This window comes from Symphalangus syndactylus, chromosome 4 (genome assembly GCF_028878055.3).
Source record: "Symphalangus syndactylus isolate Jambi chromosome 4, NHGRI_mSymSyn1-v2.1_pri, whole genome shotgun sequence".
NCBI lineage: Eukaryota > Metazoa > Chordata > Mammalia > Primates > Hylobatidae > Symphalangus > Symphalangus syndactylus.
The window spans coordinates 19,706,864-19,726,532 of NC_072426.2; the positions used below are offsets into that span (position 1 = coordinate 19,706,864).

Below are 19,669 nucleotides of genomic sequence, written 5' to 3' on the forward strand. Positions count from 1 at the left end.
GAACACAGCTAGAGAAAGGATACTAGGATAAGAGTTCACAAAACCACCTTTCAAAAATCTGATTCAATGGCCACAGAATATACATAAAAATGTGTTAAATTTGACACAAATATCTACTTTACTTACCCTGCTAAAAAGTAGGTGAGACAACACACATACCAGTTGCATGAGACAAATTAATATAAAATGGTGTTAGTGAAATACAAATAACTGACATGGTTAGTCAATAACAGAAACTATTCCATACTTTATCTTCTAGATTATAGAGTCAGACTTTGTGGGTTCGACAAACTGGTGCTCTACTTCCTATGACTGTGGGCAGGCTATTTAAACTCTCTAATCCTAATTGCCCTCTTTTGTAAAATGGGAATAATACGAATTACTAGTGTAGTTAGGAGAATTAAATGAAATAACATAAAATTAAAATGAATCGCTATTTATTTCAAACAAAAATATGTGCAAAATATTTGGAGGACTATGAAATGTGTGGAATAATGTTTGACACATAAGGCTGCTCAGTAAATATTTATGATAATAATTATTATTGAATCCTCCATTAATCTTTATTAAACAGATCTATCCTCTGCCATCAAATACCTTGGAAATTCAACCAGACTTATATAGAGTACAATATGTTATCCATATATATACATACACAATCATTTTTTGAATTAGTGACTACTTAGAAAAATTTATATCATTAAAAATAAAACTATTCTTCAGATAGTTCTTGGTAAGATCTTAGCATTCATTATATTGACAGAAAAATAAAGTCTTTAAAGTGAGCTAAAATACTGAGTATAAAAGCACTGATAAAAATTGTTTCCTTTAGGTTGAAAAATTTGTTAAGATTTCAAAAACTATATTTTAGTTAAGGTACAGTTTACACATAGTAGAATGCACAGAATTTAAATGGATATTTTGATGCATTTTTAATTGATACATCAGAGTTGTACATATACTGGGGATAAATAGGATATTTTCATACATGTATACAATGCGTAATTATCAAATCAGGGTTATTGGGATATCTATCACCACAAACATTTATCTTTTCTTTATGTTGGAAACATTATAATTCTTCATTTCTAGCTATTTTGAAATATAAAAAATGTTATAATTTCTACAATTTAGTTATAATTAACTATATCTAAAATTCACTAACTGTACTATCGAATACTAGAACTTATTCCTTCTATCTAACTGTATTTTCGTACTCATTAACCAACTTCTCTTCCCTTCCATGCCTCTGGTAACCATCATTCTACTCTCTGCCTCAAGATGATCCATGTCTTTAGCTCCCAGCACATATGAGTGAGAACATACACTATTTGTTTTTCTATGCCTGGCCTATTTCACTTAACATAATCACCTACAGTTCCATCCATGCTCTGCAAATGATGAGATTTCATTCTTTTTATGGCTTAATAATATTCCATTTTATATATATATATATATATAGAGAGAGGAATATTATTATTTGGTGTATATATATATATATATATATATATATACCAAATTCTCTTTATTATTCATTTAGTGATGGACACTTAGGTTGATTTCATATCTTGGCTACTGTGAGCATGTGAGTGCTGGTATCTCTCCTTCCTTTTGGATACATAGCCAGCAGTGGGATACTTGGATCATACGGTAGTTCTATTTTTAGATTTTTGAGGAATGTCCACACTGTTTTCCATAATGGTTATACTACTTTATATTCCTACCAACAGTCTATGAGCATTTGCCTTTCTCCAAATCCTCACTAACATTTGTTACTATTTGTCTTTTTAATTCTAGTTGGAGTGAGATGATAACTCATTGTGGTTTTGATTTGCATTTCCCTGATGATTAGTACTGCTGAGCTTTTTTTTTTTTTTTTCATATGCCTGCTAGCCATTTGTATGTCTTTTTTTGATAAATGTCTATCAGGTATTTTGCCCATTTTTAATTAAGATTGTTTGTTTTCTTGGTATTCAGTTGTTTGAGTTCTTTATATATTCTGGTAATTAATCCTTTGTCAGATAACTAGTTTGCAAATATTTTCTTCCATTTTGTGGGTTGTCTCTTCACTTTGCTAATTGTTTCCTTTGCTGTGCAGAAGCATTTTGCCTTGATATATTCTCATTTGTCTATTTTTGCTTTTATTGCTTGTGTTTTTTAAGGTCTTACCCAAAAAAATCTTTGTCCAGGCCAATGTCCTACAGCACTTCCTGGTGTTTTCTTCTAGTAGTTGCAAAGTTTCAGATCCTACATTTAAGACTTTAATCCATTTTAATTTGATTTTTGTATATGATAAAAAATGAAATATAGTTTTGTTCTTTTGCATATGGATACCCAGTTTTCCTGGCACCAATTATTAAATACTGTCCTTTGGCCAATGCAAAACTCCTTAGCAAAATACAAGCAAACAGAATTCAACAACATAAACCTGCCAAACACTAGTTACTGTTATTGTGTTATTGCTATTTTTCTTCTTATTATTCTAAAGTGTCTTAACTGTCAGAACATCTGGGTTTGAATTATGGCTTTAGGATATGCTCTTTCTGCAGTCTTGGTCAAGCTACTTCATCACTCTAATGTTTTGTATTCTTATCCATAAAGTTTGTGAAAATTATAACTGCTTCATGGAGCTATTGCGAAAATTAAACGAGAACATATACATCATTTTTTTTGCACTTACTGATATCCTCCAATCAATCGAATTCAATTAAACTCACTTTCCACATTGCTTCCTATTGTTAAACTCTAAGACTTCACCTTGTTTCCCCAGAATCTTCGGCATCTCTTGTTAAATTACACCCTAATGGCTCTACATTCAGTTATCCTCTGCTTATTCAATTCAAATGCATTTTTCAAGTACTTCCTTTTCCGTAAATTATTTTCAGGGACTTGCAACCTACCATGGTCTATTCCTTGATCTTGGAACTCCTATGAAAACATCATACATTTTAACACTTTGCTCCTTTTCAATTAGTAAATATAGCTTACTTTTTTCTCCTTGACAACAGTGAAAACGAGTTTTTAAAAAAAATCTAACAGAGCTCTTAAGAGAGTTTGTCATTTTGTAGTCAATTGAAAATTTGCTGACTGGATACACAATGTCAAACATCAAATTCAATTAGATTGTATAATATTTTTAGACTATGTCATTAGATGTCAGTACTTTGTTAAAAGCCATTTAAATTATATACATATACAATATTTTATTAAAGTTCTTTCTCTTTACCAAGACATTGCTACCTATCTCTAATTTCCTTTCATTGTGACTTTGACTACAGAAATGATAAGAATATTAAATGAGCTGCCAAATGGAATACATGTAATAAACCAGTGTCAACATTAAAATATGAGAATGACTTATGTTCCTTCTACACCTTTGTCACCAGTGGTATAGAAGACTTTCCACAGATAAAAGGGCTTAGAGCAGTGGTCTTCAAGCTTGGTTGCACACTGAAATCACCTGAAGTGCTCTAATAATACCAATACCAGAATTCCAAATTCAGAGACCCCTATGTAATAGGATTGGCATATGACTTGGCAACAGGATATTTAAAAGCCAGATGATTTTCATGAGCAATAAGGAATGAAAAATACTGGTTAAGGACTACTCTCCATTTAGAATCCTCTCCAGTTCACTTTTCTCTCATTTTGCTTTAGAAACATGCTGCCTGCCTGGAGGGATTTAAAGCCGTTCATCTAAGCACTCTTTTGCTGTCACCAATGGCATCTTTGGCACATATATGCAAGTAAGGATTATAAAGTGGTTTTATTTTCAAAACTGTTTTCTGAAAGTATCTTTCTGTAATTTTGGTAGGCAGTAATATTATATATATTAGACATAAGGTAATAACTAAAACATCAGCCTGGAAAGAAGAGAGGAAAGAAGGGAAAAGAAAAGAAAAACATAGAGTTACATTAACTATAAATGAGAGCTACAGTTTCAAGTTATGTGTACCTGATTGATGGCTCCCAGATTCTCGGCAAAGCCATCTACTTCTGATAGAAGCAGAGATATAATAGATTTTCTCAACAAGCTGCAACTTCCCAGGGTTACCAGACTCTGAGAGACATGATGCTGCACCTGAAACTAAAGATAAAAATGAGTAGGTTTCTATATTCCATCAAGTCAAATCAAAATGTATTTTCTAAGACCTTACTACTGAGCTAAATGCTGTGAGGAGTATAAAAAGTATCAATGTAATTCTGGGTCAATCTCAAGCACAATCATAAAATACACAAATTATAATATTCTAGGCTCTAAGATTTTCTATAGCAGTTAATATTTTGAAACATGAAACAGGGTGCTAAAATCGAAGTTTGAGTTGAAATAGCAAAAGATAATAGTTTAGATAATAGGCTATATACAGAATGAATACAGGAGATGATAAATCAAGATACTTAAGTTCTTACGTTTTAGATAGATTAGCCAGATAGATGATAGATAGGTCATCTATCATCCTTTTTGGCACCAGGGACCAGTTTTGTGGAAGACAATTTTTCCATGGAAGGGGGGCAGGGTGGATCGTTTTGAGATGAAACTGTTCCACGTCAGATCATCACTCATAAGATTCTCATAAGGAGTGTGCAACCTAGATCCCTTGCATGCACAGTTCACAATAGGGTTTGCACTCCTATGAGAATCTAATGCCACAACTGATCTGACAGGAGGGGAAGCTCAGGAGGTAATGCCAGCTCCCCTGCTGCTCACTTCCTGCTGTGTGGCCTGGTTTCTAACAGGGTCCGTGGCCTGGTGGCTAGGGACCCCTGGATTATAGAGTTGAAGAGAAATGTCTATTAAGTTAGATTGTGAAAATGCTTACTATAGTGATTGGCACCTAGTAAGTGCTCAATAAGTGAAATGTTATAATTTAGTATGACAACATGAAAGCATTCACAGCTATATAACACGAATTTAGTTCACTGAACCTTGAAAAGTTAAATACTATAAAAATATATTTTTCTAGAGTTAATATAATCCTATTGGAGAACATTGATGAGAAGAGAATTTCATCATAAAGAGCTCTTCCATAGTATATCTATAAACTGTTTCTCCCCGACATGACTGAAGTTAATACAAAGACAATATAACCATTAATGTGGTTCAAAATTATATGGATATTATTAAAATAATCTCTATTCTTCCTTATATTTTAATTGACACTTGCCCTTTTGTAAATACAGTGGAATTTTTTTGAAAGGCTGACATGGAAACCAAGACCAAGAACAATATTATACTGTGGTCCAAACCATGGGAGGACACACTCAACATACATGATAATCTTTTTCTTTCATTTCTTCCTGTATTTCAGAAGCTGGAGAACTAGAAGTAATTCTTCCCAGATTACTCTGCAGTTAGGATTTTGCATGTGAGTTCTGCCAATCAAAAGTACTCATTTGAGCCCTTGATTTAGAAATGCATCACCAAGGAAAAGAAGTAGGTACAGGGCATGCATTTTGTTGCTACAGGTAGCAGCTGAGGTGTCAGAGTGCTGGCTCATCCCACAGCTGTTTCAGAGTTACCTAATTATGTAGATTTTTTTTTTTTTTTTTTTTTTTTTTTTTTAGATGGAATCTCCCTCTGTCACCCAGGCTGGAGTGCAGTGGCAGGATCTCCACTCACTGCAAGCTGTGCCTCCCGGGTTCACGCCATTCTCCTGCCTCAGCCTCCCAATGTAGCTGGGACTACAGGTGCCCGCCACCACACACGGCTAATTTTTTGTAGTTTTAGTAGAGACGGGGTTTCACCGTGTTAGCCAGGATGGTCTTGTTCTCCTAACCTTGTGATCCGCCTGCCTCAGCCTCCCAAAGTGCTGGGATTACAGGTGTGAGCCACCGTGCCCAGCCTATGCAGGTTCTTTTAATCACAATAGAAGTAGCAGCTACCTTGGTTGCCCAGTGGTTTAAGGAGTTATTCCTGTAAATGTAGCATTCCCAAAGGTATTTTGGCCTATATGTTTACCTAGAGGATTCACAAAGCTTAGAGCCACATTAGTCTTGAAATATGAATGAAATGGGTAGAAATTCTTATCACTTTCCCAATTAATTTTCCTATATTAACTGTGCAGAAGATAGGAGGAACTTGGAGAAGAGCCGTGAATGATTGTAAAGTTAATTAGGTAGTGTTTCCAATTACACAGTGCTGTTGTTCCAGAAGTAGTTATTTTCTGGAAGGATCAACACTGCCCCTGACACTTATTAGGTAGAGCCCTGGATTCTTCAGAAGTTTATGGGTCTAATGCATGTAGGAATACTCCCTCTAAAGTGAAAAACAAGTTGCTATAGTATGTATTTACTATCACTAAGAAAACGATACAATGCTTGACAGGCTTTTGTGAATTCTGGAGACAACATATTACCATTTGGTTTACCACTTGGAAGCATATTTCAAGTAAATCATAAGGCTGTACACTTTGAGAAGGGGCCAGAGTAGTATATAAAGATCTCCAGCTGGTCTAAGTTGGGAAATAAGAAGCTCTGTCCTTTAGATATCATGATCAGTAAGATACAATGTGCTTGGAGTTGACCAGAATATTATACGGAGTCTGTAGCCTACTCTAATTAGAAAATCACAAAGGAGGGACCCTGGGTGTAGAACAAAGTCATATCTTTCTTGTCAAGTAAACATTATTCTCTATAGAAAATAAAAATTTACACATGTTATTTAGCCCTGCCATAAACTGTGCCTGCCTGATTGTAGGACACCAAGTAAGTGTATATCCAGAACTACTCATTTGAAAGAGGTACTATACAAATTTAGGTATGCACAACAATACTCCATCAAGTAGCCATAGTATAAGCAAAACTGGGATCAAGTGAAAACTAAAAGCAGAAGTGAGTGTTGTTTGATCACTCAGTACTTATAGTTCCAACTGGTAGACCTCCTCTTAGAAGGTTGAGGTACTGTTCAATAGTAGGGAATTTATATTCCCAGCCAGTGGCCAATATATGATGCTCTTTCTCCCACATGAGTTTCAGGGTGGATGAATAAACTGCATGCACAGAGTATAGATTGTAACTGAAGACACTCCTCTAACAGCATACCACAGCACTTAACCCTACTATAATGTTTTTTAAATAATTAATTTGAACAAAAGCTTAAAAATCAAATTTTAGATTATGCAATAGCCGGAGAGACAGATACTGTGAGTAGATCAAGATGATTCAAATAAACTCTCTAAGCTATAACAGTGAGTCCCATATAAGTAAAATGCAATAGAGACACATATATGTTGTATCTACTTAAATTCCTATAACCTGTTGAAAACAAGAATCAAAATTATAGATATTTAAAACATTTGCTACCTGCTAAGCACTTATCCAGATTTAGGCTAAAGATAATTAATATCCAGAAGAATCCAAAAGCCACAAGAAGGGACAGTAGGCACCTTCATAAACGTCCTTGTATTTCCTAAAAAAATGTATCCTGTGGGCTTGGAGATGGGGTAGGCAGTGATTTCTCTTAGACTTTGTGATTTGGGAAATGACTTGTTCACACTAATGTGATTCTTTTGAGAATCTGGAAAGCTCTGGGGCCCTCCCTAACAACCTTTAATAACAGCCATCTGTCAGTATGTAGAGCGAATTGTGCCTATTTATGACCAGCTTCTCAAAGGCAACTGCTTAATAAATGGAATTTAACTTCCTTATCATTGGGGAGTGGATGGCATTTGAATAAATGTCAAAAATAAATAATAATAAGAACATAATATTTTGTGAGGTCAAAAGAATGTGGGGGGCTGTAGAAACCATATGCCTTCTGATTTTATAAAAATAATTTTTATCCTTGAGTCACTGACATTTGTTTGAAGATGTATACACATTGCTAATATCAGATACATCAAATTATAAGAGAATAACGAAAAAAGATTAGTGCCACAAGCTCACAACTGAATTCTGTAAAATAAAATTTAACAAAATGTTAAGATCAGAGGTACATAATTATCACTGAACAAGTGAACAAGTGATAGAGTTTGGTTATATGGGAGGACTGTCTATGGATGCATGTCAGAATGAGGACCGATTCTTTTTCTATGATACCTATTTGTACAGCCCTACTAATGAAGGAAACAAACTTAAACCAACTAATTATGTCTATTGGAACAATGTGAACTAAGAATTTAGGCAAAAGAGTGGGTATACTACATCAAGTATCCCAATAACAATGATAATAACATTCCCTTTCTTTTCTTAATGTGAAGAAACTGAGAATCAGGAACATTAAAGTCACTTATAAGGGGTAAAGTCCAAAGTCAGACCTAGATCTTTTTTTTTTTTTTAACTTGAATGTCTAATATATTTGATGCTTATCAAGTAAAACATAAAGAACTTACAGGATAAAACAGCAAGAAATGAGAATATAATAATATCAATATAAGACAATTTATTAAGCATTTACTTTGCATTATGTACAGTACTTACTGCTTACATATACTGTATCATTTAATCCTAACCATGAGACTACGAGAAAGTTTAATCTCAAACTAAATACTAGGGACCCATACTTTAAAGCGAGTAAGTTAACTTGTTCAAAGTTAGATTAAAAATATACATGTAGTGACTTTGGGAGGCCAGGTAGGTGGATCACCTGAGGTCAGGAGTTCGAGACCAGCCTGGCCAACATGGTGAAACCCCATCTCTACTAAAAATACAAAAATTAGCTGGGCATGGTGGCGTGCGCCTGTAATCCCAGCTACTTGGGAGGCCAAGGCAGAGAATCGCTTGAAGCCAGGAGGTGGAGATTGCAGTGAGCCGAGCTCATTCCACTTCACTCCAGCCTGGGCAATAGTGCAAAACTCCGTCAAACAAAAAATGTAGTGACTTGTGCTGTTTATCAACCCATTGCATACCCAAATGTATCATATCTCAGTTTCTCTTAAGGCATAAAAACTTTGATAATCCACAGGGGATCCATAAAAAGTGTTCAACAACTTGCCAGATTTAAAAAATTACTAATTACTACTCTGAATTAAGGAAACACAACTATTACACTGCACCATCAACCTCTGTAACAGGCCAGCACTGTAAGCAAGCTGGACAGTAGGATAAAGAGACACAGAGACCCAGGGACAGATGGTATCATGCATAAATGTTGGTGGCTCATGCAGTAATGCCACTAATGTGTTTCCTACTTTCTGAAGCATCCAGAATTATGTCTCAACCTCTTTATTTTCCTATTATTCTATAATGAATATGTATTGTCTAAACCAAGAAATAACTCTCTGCTTAAATCAAGAATAAAACAAACCAACCAACCCTAGATGTTACTTGTGGGAAGTTTGGAAAATAAGAAAGTACAAAAACCCTCTTCTCAGAAATGCTACAAGCATGCCTATAAAACGTTAGAAATAACCAAAACATCTAGCAGTATCAACCATAGCTATTAACATATATCTGGCTTCTCACAGCAGAGATGACACAATAGGCAAGCAATTAGTGGCTGAAATATCCAGAGAAATGACCACTGGAACTAACCCACATCTTAACTAAACAAGAATGAGAGACCCTGCTATCCCACTGTCCCTCTAAGAACAGAGCAGCTCCAATCTGTGATGTTGAACAAAAGCTGTTTTACAAAATTCTTAAAATTTCAGTGCACTTAGAGTGAAGGTAAATGCTTCAATCTCAACTGAAAGTCAAAAGAAACAACGTTCAAATGCTCTCACTCACATAGAAAAAAAAAAAAATATATATATATATACTATAAAAATACATAGTTTAGAATAAGTTTCTGCTATAATTAATTACATAAAATGTTGTTTTAAAAATAATTAGATGTGTTAAGATTCCCTATAAGGGAGGAGATTATTCCAGAAAATGCCATAATTCTAAAGAATAGGACAAAACAAAATTAAAGCTATAATAGTTGAAATTAGTTACGTATTCATGCATTCATTACAGCAAATATTGAATGTAATCTATGTGCCAGTGACTCAGCTAGTCCCCATTATCACTTAGAATTCAATAAAAAATAAAATAATAATATTTTTGCTTCAGTAGTTACTTCTGCTAATGTTGGGGCTCACGCCTGTAATCCCAGCAATTTGGGAGGCCAAGGCAGGCAGATCATGAGGTCAGGAAACCAAGACCATCCTGGCTAATAAGGTGAAACCCCGCTTCTACTAAAAATACAAAAAATTAGCCAGGAGTGGTGGCAGGTGCCTGTATTCCCAGCTACTCGGGAGATTGAGACGGGAGAATCCCTTGAACCCAGGAGGCAGAGGTTGCCGTGAGCCGAGATCCTGCCACTGGACTCTAGCCTGGGCAACATAGTGAGACTCTGTCTCAAGGAAAAAAAAAAAAAAAAAGGTATCAAAATGCAATCCAGCTTATCATGATCTGAAAGGATACTTTTCAAAAGTTAAAAACATTTACTCTCATACAAATTTAGAATTAACACATGTCGATGATGTATTTATAGCATCAATGAGGGTAAAAAGCATTTGAGGAACTGAATCTTGAATTTAAAAAAAAATAGAATTGCATTAGGAGATACACCTAATGCTAAATGACGAGTTAATGGGTGCAGGAAATCAACATGGCACATGGATACATATGTAACAAAACTGCACATTGTGCACATGTACCCTAAAACCCTAAAGTATAATAAAAAAAAAAAAAAAAAAAAAAATACAAATAGTTGGATATAAAAAAAAAAAAAAAATAGAATTAGACCACTACGTTAGACACAAAACTGGTTAATATCTTACATGATAAACCCTTACCATAACTTCAGGGACTTATTTTCTACTGTACAAGAATCATTTATATCTACATTATAGAGGGATCTATAGGTTAATATGAAACTGCACAGGGTTAGGGCCCTGCCAAATTACATTCCCCTAGAAATTTAAGTAATAATTAGGTTGTCCTGTTAGATGAAGCCCCAGTATGTCACTGACCAGACAATCAACCAACCTTTGCCTTATTTCCAGAATTTGATAGTATATCTTAACACGAAATAAATCAGCAAATTTTAATGTATTGCAGAATTCGTAAGAAAGAAGGAGAGGTCTCAATGGTCAAAAGAAAAATATAAACAGATATAACATTAAATCAGACAATAAACTTTCAGAAAAAGAATAAGCTGGGGTTGCTCTGCTGGCAAAAAGCACCACAAGCACAAAATTTTCAAATAAGATTTTGGCCTTTATTAAGTAGGAGAGAGACTAACATTTCTAAGATGAAGCCTAAAGGACTATAGAATTCATGAAATGTAGACTGGTAAAGATCTAATGTGCCAGCCCAAATAACCCCCAATAATTAATAATAATAATACCAGTAAGTAGCACAATTTTTTTTTTTTTTTGGAGAGACGGCATTTCACTCTTGTTGCCCAGGCTGGAGTGCAGTGGCGCCATCTCAGCTCACCACAACCTCTGCTTCCTGGGGTTCAAGCAATTCTCCTGCCTCGGCCTCCCAAGTAGCTGGGATTACAGGCATGTGCCACCATGCCTGGCTAATTTTGTATTTTTAGTAGAGACAGGATTTCTCCATGTTGGTCAGGCAGGTCTTGAACTCCCGACCTCAGGTGATCCGCCTGCCTTGGCCTCCCAAGGTGCTGGGATTACAGGCATGAGCCACCGCGCCCGGCCAGTAGCATTATTAATAGTCACCTTTAAGAATCTGCAAATCCAGCCATATCTACATTGGGTCTGCCACAAGGAAACCGCACGCTGAGAGATGAAGCTAATTTTTTTTTTTCTGGCAACTGCAAGATGCAAATACAAAACCACTCTTAAGGAAAACACTCTCAGTTCAGTTTTTCAGAATTCTTATAGACTAAGTTCAGACAAATATGGGTTAATAATAAAAGTTGACCAAGTAAACTTGAAATATGTTAAATAATAAAAAAATTTTAAAAATTGGACCTTCAAAGACTTCAGATATTAATTACACTTATCTGATATGGAATATAGAATAACTATAAATGGAATGACAGGAAGTCTTTGAGAAAAATAAAAATACCAAAAAAGAAATAAAAACATTAAAATTTAAAACTCAGTGAATGAAATAATAAACAAATCAGTTACAAGTAAAGAGAAGCAATAAACTGGAAAATGTACATAGAGAAATCATCCATAATATAGGAAAGAGAAATGATGTGCATGCAATATATAAGTAGAGGTTAAGAGACATAGAGAATAGAATAAGAAGATATAGTATCTTTAAATAGAGTTCAAAAAAAGAAAAAAAAAACTAAGACCACTGGAGAAGAAACAATATGGGAAAAAATAAAGGAAGAAAGTTTTTTAGGCCTAAGAAACAACAAGAATTCACAGAGGAAAGAAGTATAATGTATACTAACAGAAGAGAACAATTAGACTGACAACATAATTAATAGCAACAATAAAAGCCATACATCTTTGATCTAGTATCTTCAAACTACTGTGACAAAATGTATTAACTTATAATTGTGTACTCACTAGAACTATCCTTCAAGAACAAAGAGAAAATAAGACATTTTCAATGTATACGTATGAGTCATTTTAACACTGATAGAACCATACTAAAGGGATTTAAAAAAGAAAACCGGCCGGGCACAGTGGCTCATGCCTGTAATTCCAGCAATTTGGGAGGCCGATGCAGGCGGATTGCCTGAGGTCAGGGGTTCGAGACCAGCCTGGGCAACATGGTAAAACCCTGTCTCTACTAAAATACACAAAATTAGCCAGGCGGGCATGGTGGCATGCGCCTGTAGTCCCAGCTACTCAGGAGGCTGAAGCAGGAGAACTGCTTGAACCCAGGAGGTGGAAGTTGCAGTGAGCCAAGATCGTGCCATTGCCCTCCAGCCTGGGTGACAGAGTGAGACTCCATCTCAAAAAAAAAAAAAAAGAAAAAAGAAAAAAGAAAACCAGTCCCAGGAGTCTCTTTGTGTTTGCTATTCTGAAGACATCTGTTTCCCTTTTCTTATGTCTATTTATTTTAAAGTTTTAAAATACTTACTTTTATATTTTATTTTAGTTTCTATCAAAACAACTCATATCCTTATACTGACATTGCCAAGTATACAGTGATAAAAGGAAAACCATTCAGAAAAAAATAAGATTTAGGCCCTCAGAAAGCTTATAATAAAAAGCAAACTCATAGTTAATCAGCAAATGAAAAAATAAATGAAGAAAAGAAAGAAAAGCAGGTACACGCAAAAGTAAGATATTGTAAAAGCTAAAATTTCTTGAAGAAGACAACAGAAATAGATCAGAACCAATCCTCAAAGCTGCTCCAAGTAAAGGACTCTTCCTTGGAACCAACAAAAGATCAGATAGAAGATATAGAAGGAACTCTTTAGGTTCCAAATAAAACTGACATACTAAATCCAACACTAAGATATATATCTAGGTGATATTAAATCACAAATAAAAAGAAAGGCCTTTATTACTTCCTAAGAAATTAGCTGTTGGGCCACTTTAATAAAGGAAAGGTATCTGCCAAATTCCAGTCCTAAAGCATTTTCTACATCACAGATTAATGTTTTCATTGGGTGAAAGAAAGGACAGAGTGAAGAAAACTTTGGGTGAAAAGAAAGAGCTTACGGTGTCACTTAGGGATGTTAGTTATAACATCCTAATCAGATTAAAGTAAATTAGGGGTATTTTTTAAATCCTAGGAATATTCCCGTAAAATAATACCAATTATCATTAGGTTTCTGGTCTGAATTCTCTAAGTTTTGAGCAGTAAAATGAATACAACAAAATATTATCTCTATAAAAATGTTAAACTAGTAGCACAAATAATAACTAAAGTGAAAAAAATCATTCAGAAAATAATCCATAAAGTATGACAAAAAAGAGTTAATGGTGCTAGTCAAAAAATATTTAAATCAGTTAAAACAATAATGAGTTCAAAATAGATTAATAGCAAAACATATGAATAGGTAATTGACATAGAAATGGTAAATACATATATAAAAGTTCTCTATCCCCGATTAACCAAATTAAAATTAACATGTCACTTTATACTTATTAAATTAGAACATAATATTGAAATAATGTAAAAGAATGAAAGTACGGTATGTCTACATTTAAATTTTATTTTCTTATAAAAGCTAAATATCAGGCTAGATGTGGTGGCTTACACCTATAATCCCGGAACTTTGGGAAGCCAAGAGGATTACTTGAAGCTAGGGTCAAGACCAGCCAGAGCAACATAGTGAGACCCTATCTCTACAAAACGTACAAATAAAAATAAAATAGTTGGGTGTGATGGTGCACACCTATGGTCTCAGTTACTAGGTGACTGAGGCTTGAAGACTGAACCCAGGAGTTCCAAGCTGCCGTAAGTAAGCTATGATTATGCCACTGCACATCAGCCTAGGTGACAGAGCAAGACTCTGTCACTATTAAAAACAAAATACCTAAATATCCAACAATGTAACAATGTACGAATAGGTAAAATTAGGTTACATCTACTAAATATCACACATCACAACATTAAAATTATGTAATAACACAGAATACTTACAGTATAATATAGTAAAAAAAAATGTGAACTATAATGGTATAGGAAAAGCAAGTGATGGTTTTAAAATAGGTTTAAAAATTTGTGTATATTTACAAAGACCAGGAAAAGAAACTTTTAAAGTTTCCAGAGAAACAAGATTGTGGAAATCAATTCAATTTAATTTTAGACTTCCACTGGTGTTGATGTTTCTGTTTTAAAAAACTAGAGAAGGTAAATTTCAGAAATCAATTGGACTGATATAGATCATATACCATTATACTTCTAATGGGACATACTTTTTTTACCTTATAAAAAGATATGCAAAATAAGACTTCTATTTTGAAAGATTCTCTACTACTTTTCAGATATAATCTAAAGGAAAATTAGATACAATTTTCCAGAGATGTTCATTTTAAACACTGACTGTCAAATAAAAACTTATAGTAATTACCAAAACAGGCTATGCAGCAATGTGCATTTTTCAGACTAATAGTGTAGATGATAACAACAACAACAACAAAAACAAAACAAAATAATGCAGAAAACACAAAACTAGCTCTAATTTAATGCCACATTGAAAAACTGTTCACTGGCTTGTTTTATAGATTCTAATTGGTAGGTCTGCACACACCAGCTAAAATCTCTGCAGTATATGAGCAATGCAGCTCAAGTTGCTGCCAAAAAAACAAATAACGGACAGTGAGCAGAAAGAAGTAAGACACTGCCTAAGTGAGTCACACAAGGACTGGGAGATGTCGAATGTAAAATATGAGAGGCCACAGGAAACATGAAATCTCTCGCCTCATGTTGCCTAACACCCGGGCCCTAAAAGCCACTTTGTTTTCATTACTCAGTCCTATTTAGGGAAGAAAAGAAAGAGTATAGAAAAGTAAAATAAACACTAGGACAAGATTTTTTAAATGACATTAAAAAATTATAACATCACACTGTATCCCATAAATATATGCAATTATAATTTTTAATATATAGTAAAAATAAAAAATAAAAATTGAGAGTAGGATTAGAGAAATAATAATAGGTTTTAAAGTCTATAAAGGCTAAATTAATTATCACTTTGTGGCACATGGCAAACTTCATTTGAGATGACACAGATTTATGGGGAATGAAAAGGGCACAAGGTTCAGAGATGACCCAACTAATCATCAATGATAATCAGAACTCAGGTCAGCAAAAGTTTAAACATAAAGATCTCCCTACGACTCACTATCAGGCAACAAAGGTGACCCTGAATATGACATATGAAATCCAGATGATCCTAAACTCAAGGATGCTCCTCACAACTCAGGAAACTTCACCACCTCCATCCTCACAGTACCACGCATGCTTGTGAAACAGCAAGTATGCATGTACCGTGAAGAACAAGTTCTACCAAGTTTCTGCTTTCCAGAGGCTTATTTGAACCTAATCTATGAAGTAGAAAAAAATTCTGCCCTTAATACTTATTATATATTCTCTTTTTGCAGCACCTCAGAGATACCAAGAATAACATGTGTATAATAAGAATATATTTGAGCTACAGGTTTAAATGCTGGCAAGTGTGAATATTTAGGAAACTAAAAATGAAAACAACACACACACACAATAGTGTCATCCAACAATGAATGCAGGATGAATTACAGCTTCATTCAATAATATGACTGGATCTTAACAGATATATGTCTTAACAGATACAACATTGAGCAAAGCACTGCAAGTTACTAAAGAATATTTATATTGCAATTCAATTTACAAAAAGTTCAAATAAAGACAAAGCTGAATTATGTTCTTTAGAGACACATACATAGGTAATATTACTACTTTGAAAAACAAAAGTAGTAACATAGAAGTCAGGCATTCAGTATGTTCAACAATGGGTTTTCCAATAAGGAAGTCAGTGTGGCGATTCCTTAGGGATCTAGAACTAGAAATACCATTTGACCCAGCCATCCCATTACTGGGTATATACCCAAAGGATTATAAATCATGCTGCTATAATGACACATGCACACGTATGTTTATTGCAGCACTATTCACAATAGCAAAGTCTTGGAACCAAGCCAAATGTCCAACAATGATAGACTGGATTAAGAAAATGTGGCACATATACACCATGGAATACTATGCAGCCATAAAAAAGGATGATTTCATATCTTTTGTAGGGACATGGATGAAGCTGGAAACCATCATTCTCAGCAAACTATTGCAACGACAAAAAACCAAACACCGCATATTCTCACTCATAGGTGGGAACTGAACAATGAGAACACATGGACACAGGAAGGGGAACATCACACACTGGGGCCTGTTGTGGGGTGGGGGGAGCAGGGAGGGATAGCATTAGGAGATATACCTAATGTTAAATGACGAGTTAATGGGTGCAGCACACCAACATGGCACGTGTATACATATGTAACAAACCTGCACGTTGTGCACATGTACCCTAAAACGTATAGTAAAAAAAAGAAAAGAAAAAAAGAAGATATTGCTTTAATTAGCTAAATAAACATAGAAATCCTTTTTAGTAGTAAAATCAAGTAGGAAATAATATGGGAAAGACATGTATAGGAACAGATTTGAAGTTTAGGGGCACATTCTTTTGGATGTTTCTAACAAATTTTGTCCTTGATCTGAATCTAGAATTTTAATAGGCATAGTTTCACTTATACGTTCCATTGCTTATGTTTCACTTAAACATTCTATGTTTCACTCAGACATTCCATTGCTCCCACCCCACCCCATGGAGAAAGGTAGCAATTAGGAATTTGTTTAGAGCTAACTGAAGGTCTGTCTATTTCTGAGCGTCCACCTATCTTTTAATCAGCACTCCCTGTTTATGCTTCCTTGTCCTTCTACAAATGAAGAGAAGCAAAAGAAAAAATAATAGTGATTATAGGAAGAGATAGTTTGCTTGTCTGAAGTGTCAATATGCTTATGTATCTAGCATGCAGCAAAGTCAGTTGAGTTTAGAATCAGGGGCTTCCATGATACGCAAAGATAACCAGCAGAAGAATGGACTGGGGAGGCTGTGTCAAGAGGATGGTATGGAAATGCCTAGGGATGAGTTCCTACAATTCCTAGGGCTTTATTGCATTTTGTTTTACCTCATCTGGGTTTCACTTTCCTTTGTCTATGGGTTGATTACTATTGAGCTGAGGCAGATTTATTGTCCACTAGAGGCCAAAACTAATTTCTGAACATGCCCTCACTATACAGAGCACTGGTACAGAGCCCTTTAGGACATCTCCATAATACCTTTAATGTCACTTTGTTGAGCACTGGACGTATGGAGCTAATATTTTATGACCATGATAATTTTATTAACAAAAATGGTTACTACTTATTTTCTTACTGACATCAGAAACTATGCAGTTCTCTTTTTTGATCATCATAAAAGGTTTCTTTATTTTCCCTTAGATTTCTACATATTCTAGAGTAACAACTGATCATTTATGCCTTCTCATTCTTAACATTTCTGTAAGCAATCTTGTTGTCTTTATCTCAGTTGCTTCAGTTTGACTTTTTCCTCTTTAGCCATGAATAAATAATTATCAGTGTGTGTTGTTAGTCCCCCTTCTATAGTCACATAACTATAAAAACAATATAACTTCAACACAACATAAGCAGCTGAATTAAGCTAAAACACTGTCTTGCTTTTATTCATCCTCATTTGAATGTATATTTTAAATTATTATCAGTAGTATATGTTTAAAGTATTGTTAGCAACTTTTGAGCTTAAAATGTACTTTTTCAGTATTATTTGACTCATATCAACTCCAATACAATCCAATTTGATTCTGTTCTGAAAAACATTAAGTTAAAGCTTCAGAACAAACAAGTGTCAAAGATGGATTGCCAACGTAAATAGTATAACTGGACTTCAAGTAAATCTTTTAAAAAATACTCCCTAAATGATGCTTTGAGCTGTAAACTTACTGTAATTGTGAATACCACTATTTGGAATAACCCATTGTTTAATTTCCAATTCCATCTTGTCCTGATGAAATTCTTGCCATTATCTGAATGTTTTTTGTCTCAAGGATTACATTTTGTATTTGCTTAGCCCTTCAGGCTATATTTGATGCCATATCCCTTTTTCACATAAACTCAAAGACTACTTGTTAACTTGGCTAGAGACTACAGAAGATACAAAATACATATTAATTCTGTTATTCAGTGTAAACTCCCAGGCACCATTAAAATTCTGTGCATTATGTGAACACAAAAGAATACAGTAATTATGTTTGGGGGAATATTTTAGTTCATTAGGACATAAGCTTCTTTGAAAAAGACAGTTGAAAATTTTGTGGCAGAGACTGCCTGCCTGCTCACCAGTAGATCCCTTTTCTTTCCCTCCAAACACATTTGCCAGCTTCCCTTGCACTCGGAGAAGGCATGTGACTGGGTTCTGGCCAATGGACAATGGCCAGGACTGGAAGCACACCACTTCCAGTCCTGGTCCCTTAAACACTCCCACATGATTCTTCAGATCTTATCTCCACCTGTCTTTCAGCTGGATGCAGAAAATCCAGCAGAGAATTCCAAGGCCTTAGGGAGTTGTGAGGCCACAGCCAGAAAAAAGCTAGGATTCCTGAAGAAACACTTGTAAAGGTTCTCAAAAACACCAGCTTAGAATGTATACAGAAGGAATAACCTTGCACTGCATTAAACCACTGAGATTTGGGGATTGATTATTACAGCAGTCAGCCTACCCTGACTAACATGAATCAGATGTATATTTTTCCCTATCTGTTGTGAAAAACTATCATCAGATTTCCATTTGTTTTTATTGTTTTAAGTTACTAAGGATTGCATTCTAATTTCATTTTTCCAGCTTTATTAAGGTATAATTGACCAAAATTGTATATTTAAGGTGTACAATATGATGTTTTGATATACAAGTACATTGTGATGACAACACTTAATATATCCTTCACCTCATATAGTTACAATGTGTGTGTAAGTGTGCGTGTTCTGTGTGTGGTGAGAACACAATGCCTTCTAAATTTAATTATACGACCATTAATTGTTTAACTTCTGAACTCAGTCATCTTAGTTTTTTATATGTTTCCGTTTTATTTACTTATTTTTATTTTATTTTTCTTGAGATGGAGTCTCACTCTGTCGCCCAGGCTGGAGTGCAGTGGCATGATCTCGGCTCACTGCAAACTCCACCTCCTAGGTTCATGCCATTCTCCTGCCTCAGTCTCCCAAGGAGCTGGGACCACAGGCGCCC

At 34.8% G+C, this 19,669-nt stretch overlaps 1 protein-coding gene across 9 annotated transcripts in view; it reads right to left on the reverse strand.

The window, feature by feature from the left end:
• MEI4 (meiotic double-stranded break formation protein 4) overlaps window positions 1-19,669 on the reverse strand; it is a 374,155-nt gene that overhangs the window by 210,703 nt on the left and 143,783 nt on the right. For 8 of the 9 annotated variants that reach the window (XR_010120452.1, XR_010120453.1, XR_010120450.1 and 5 more), the window contains exon 4: window positions 3,956-4,087. Coding sequence is in view for 5 of the 9 variants with exons in the window: in XM_055274202.2 (XP_055130177.1) it covers window positions 3,956-4,087 (132 nt within the window). In the remaining 4 variants the exon portion in view is untranslated. The remainder of the gene's footprint in view (window positions 1-3,955; window positions 4,088-19,669) is intronic. The other variant, XM_063637851.1, reaches the window with a different exon arrangement.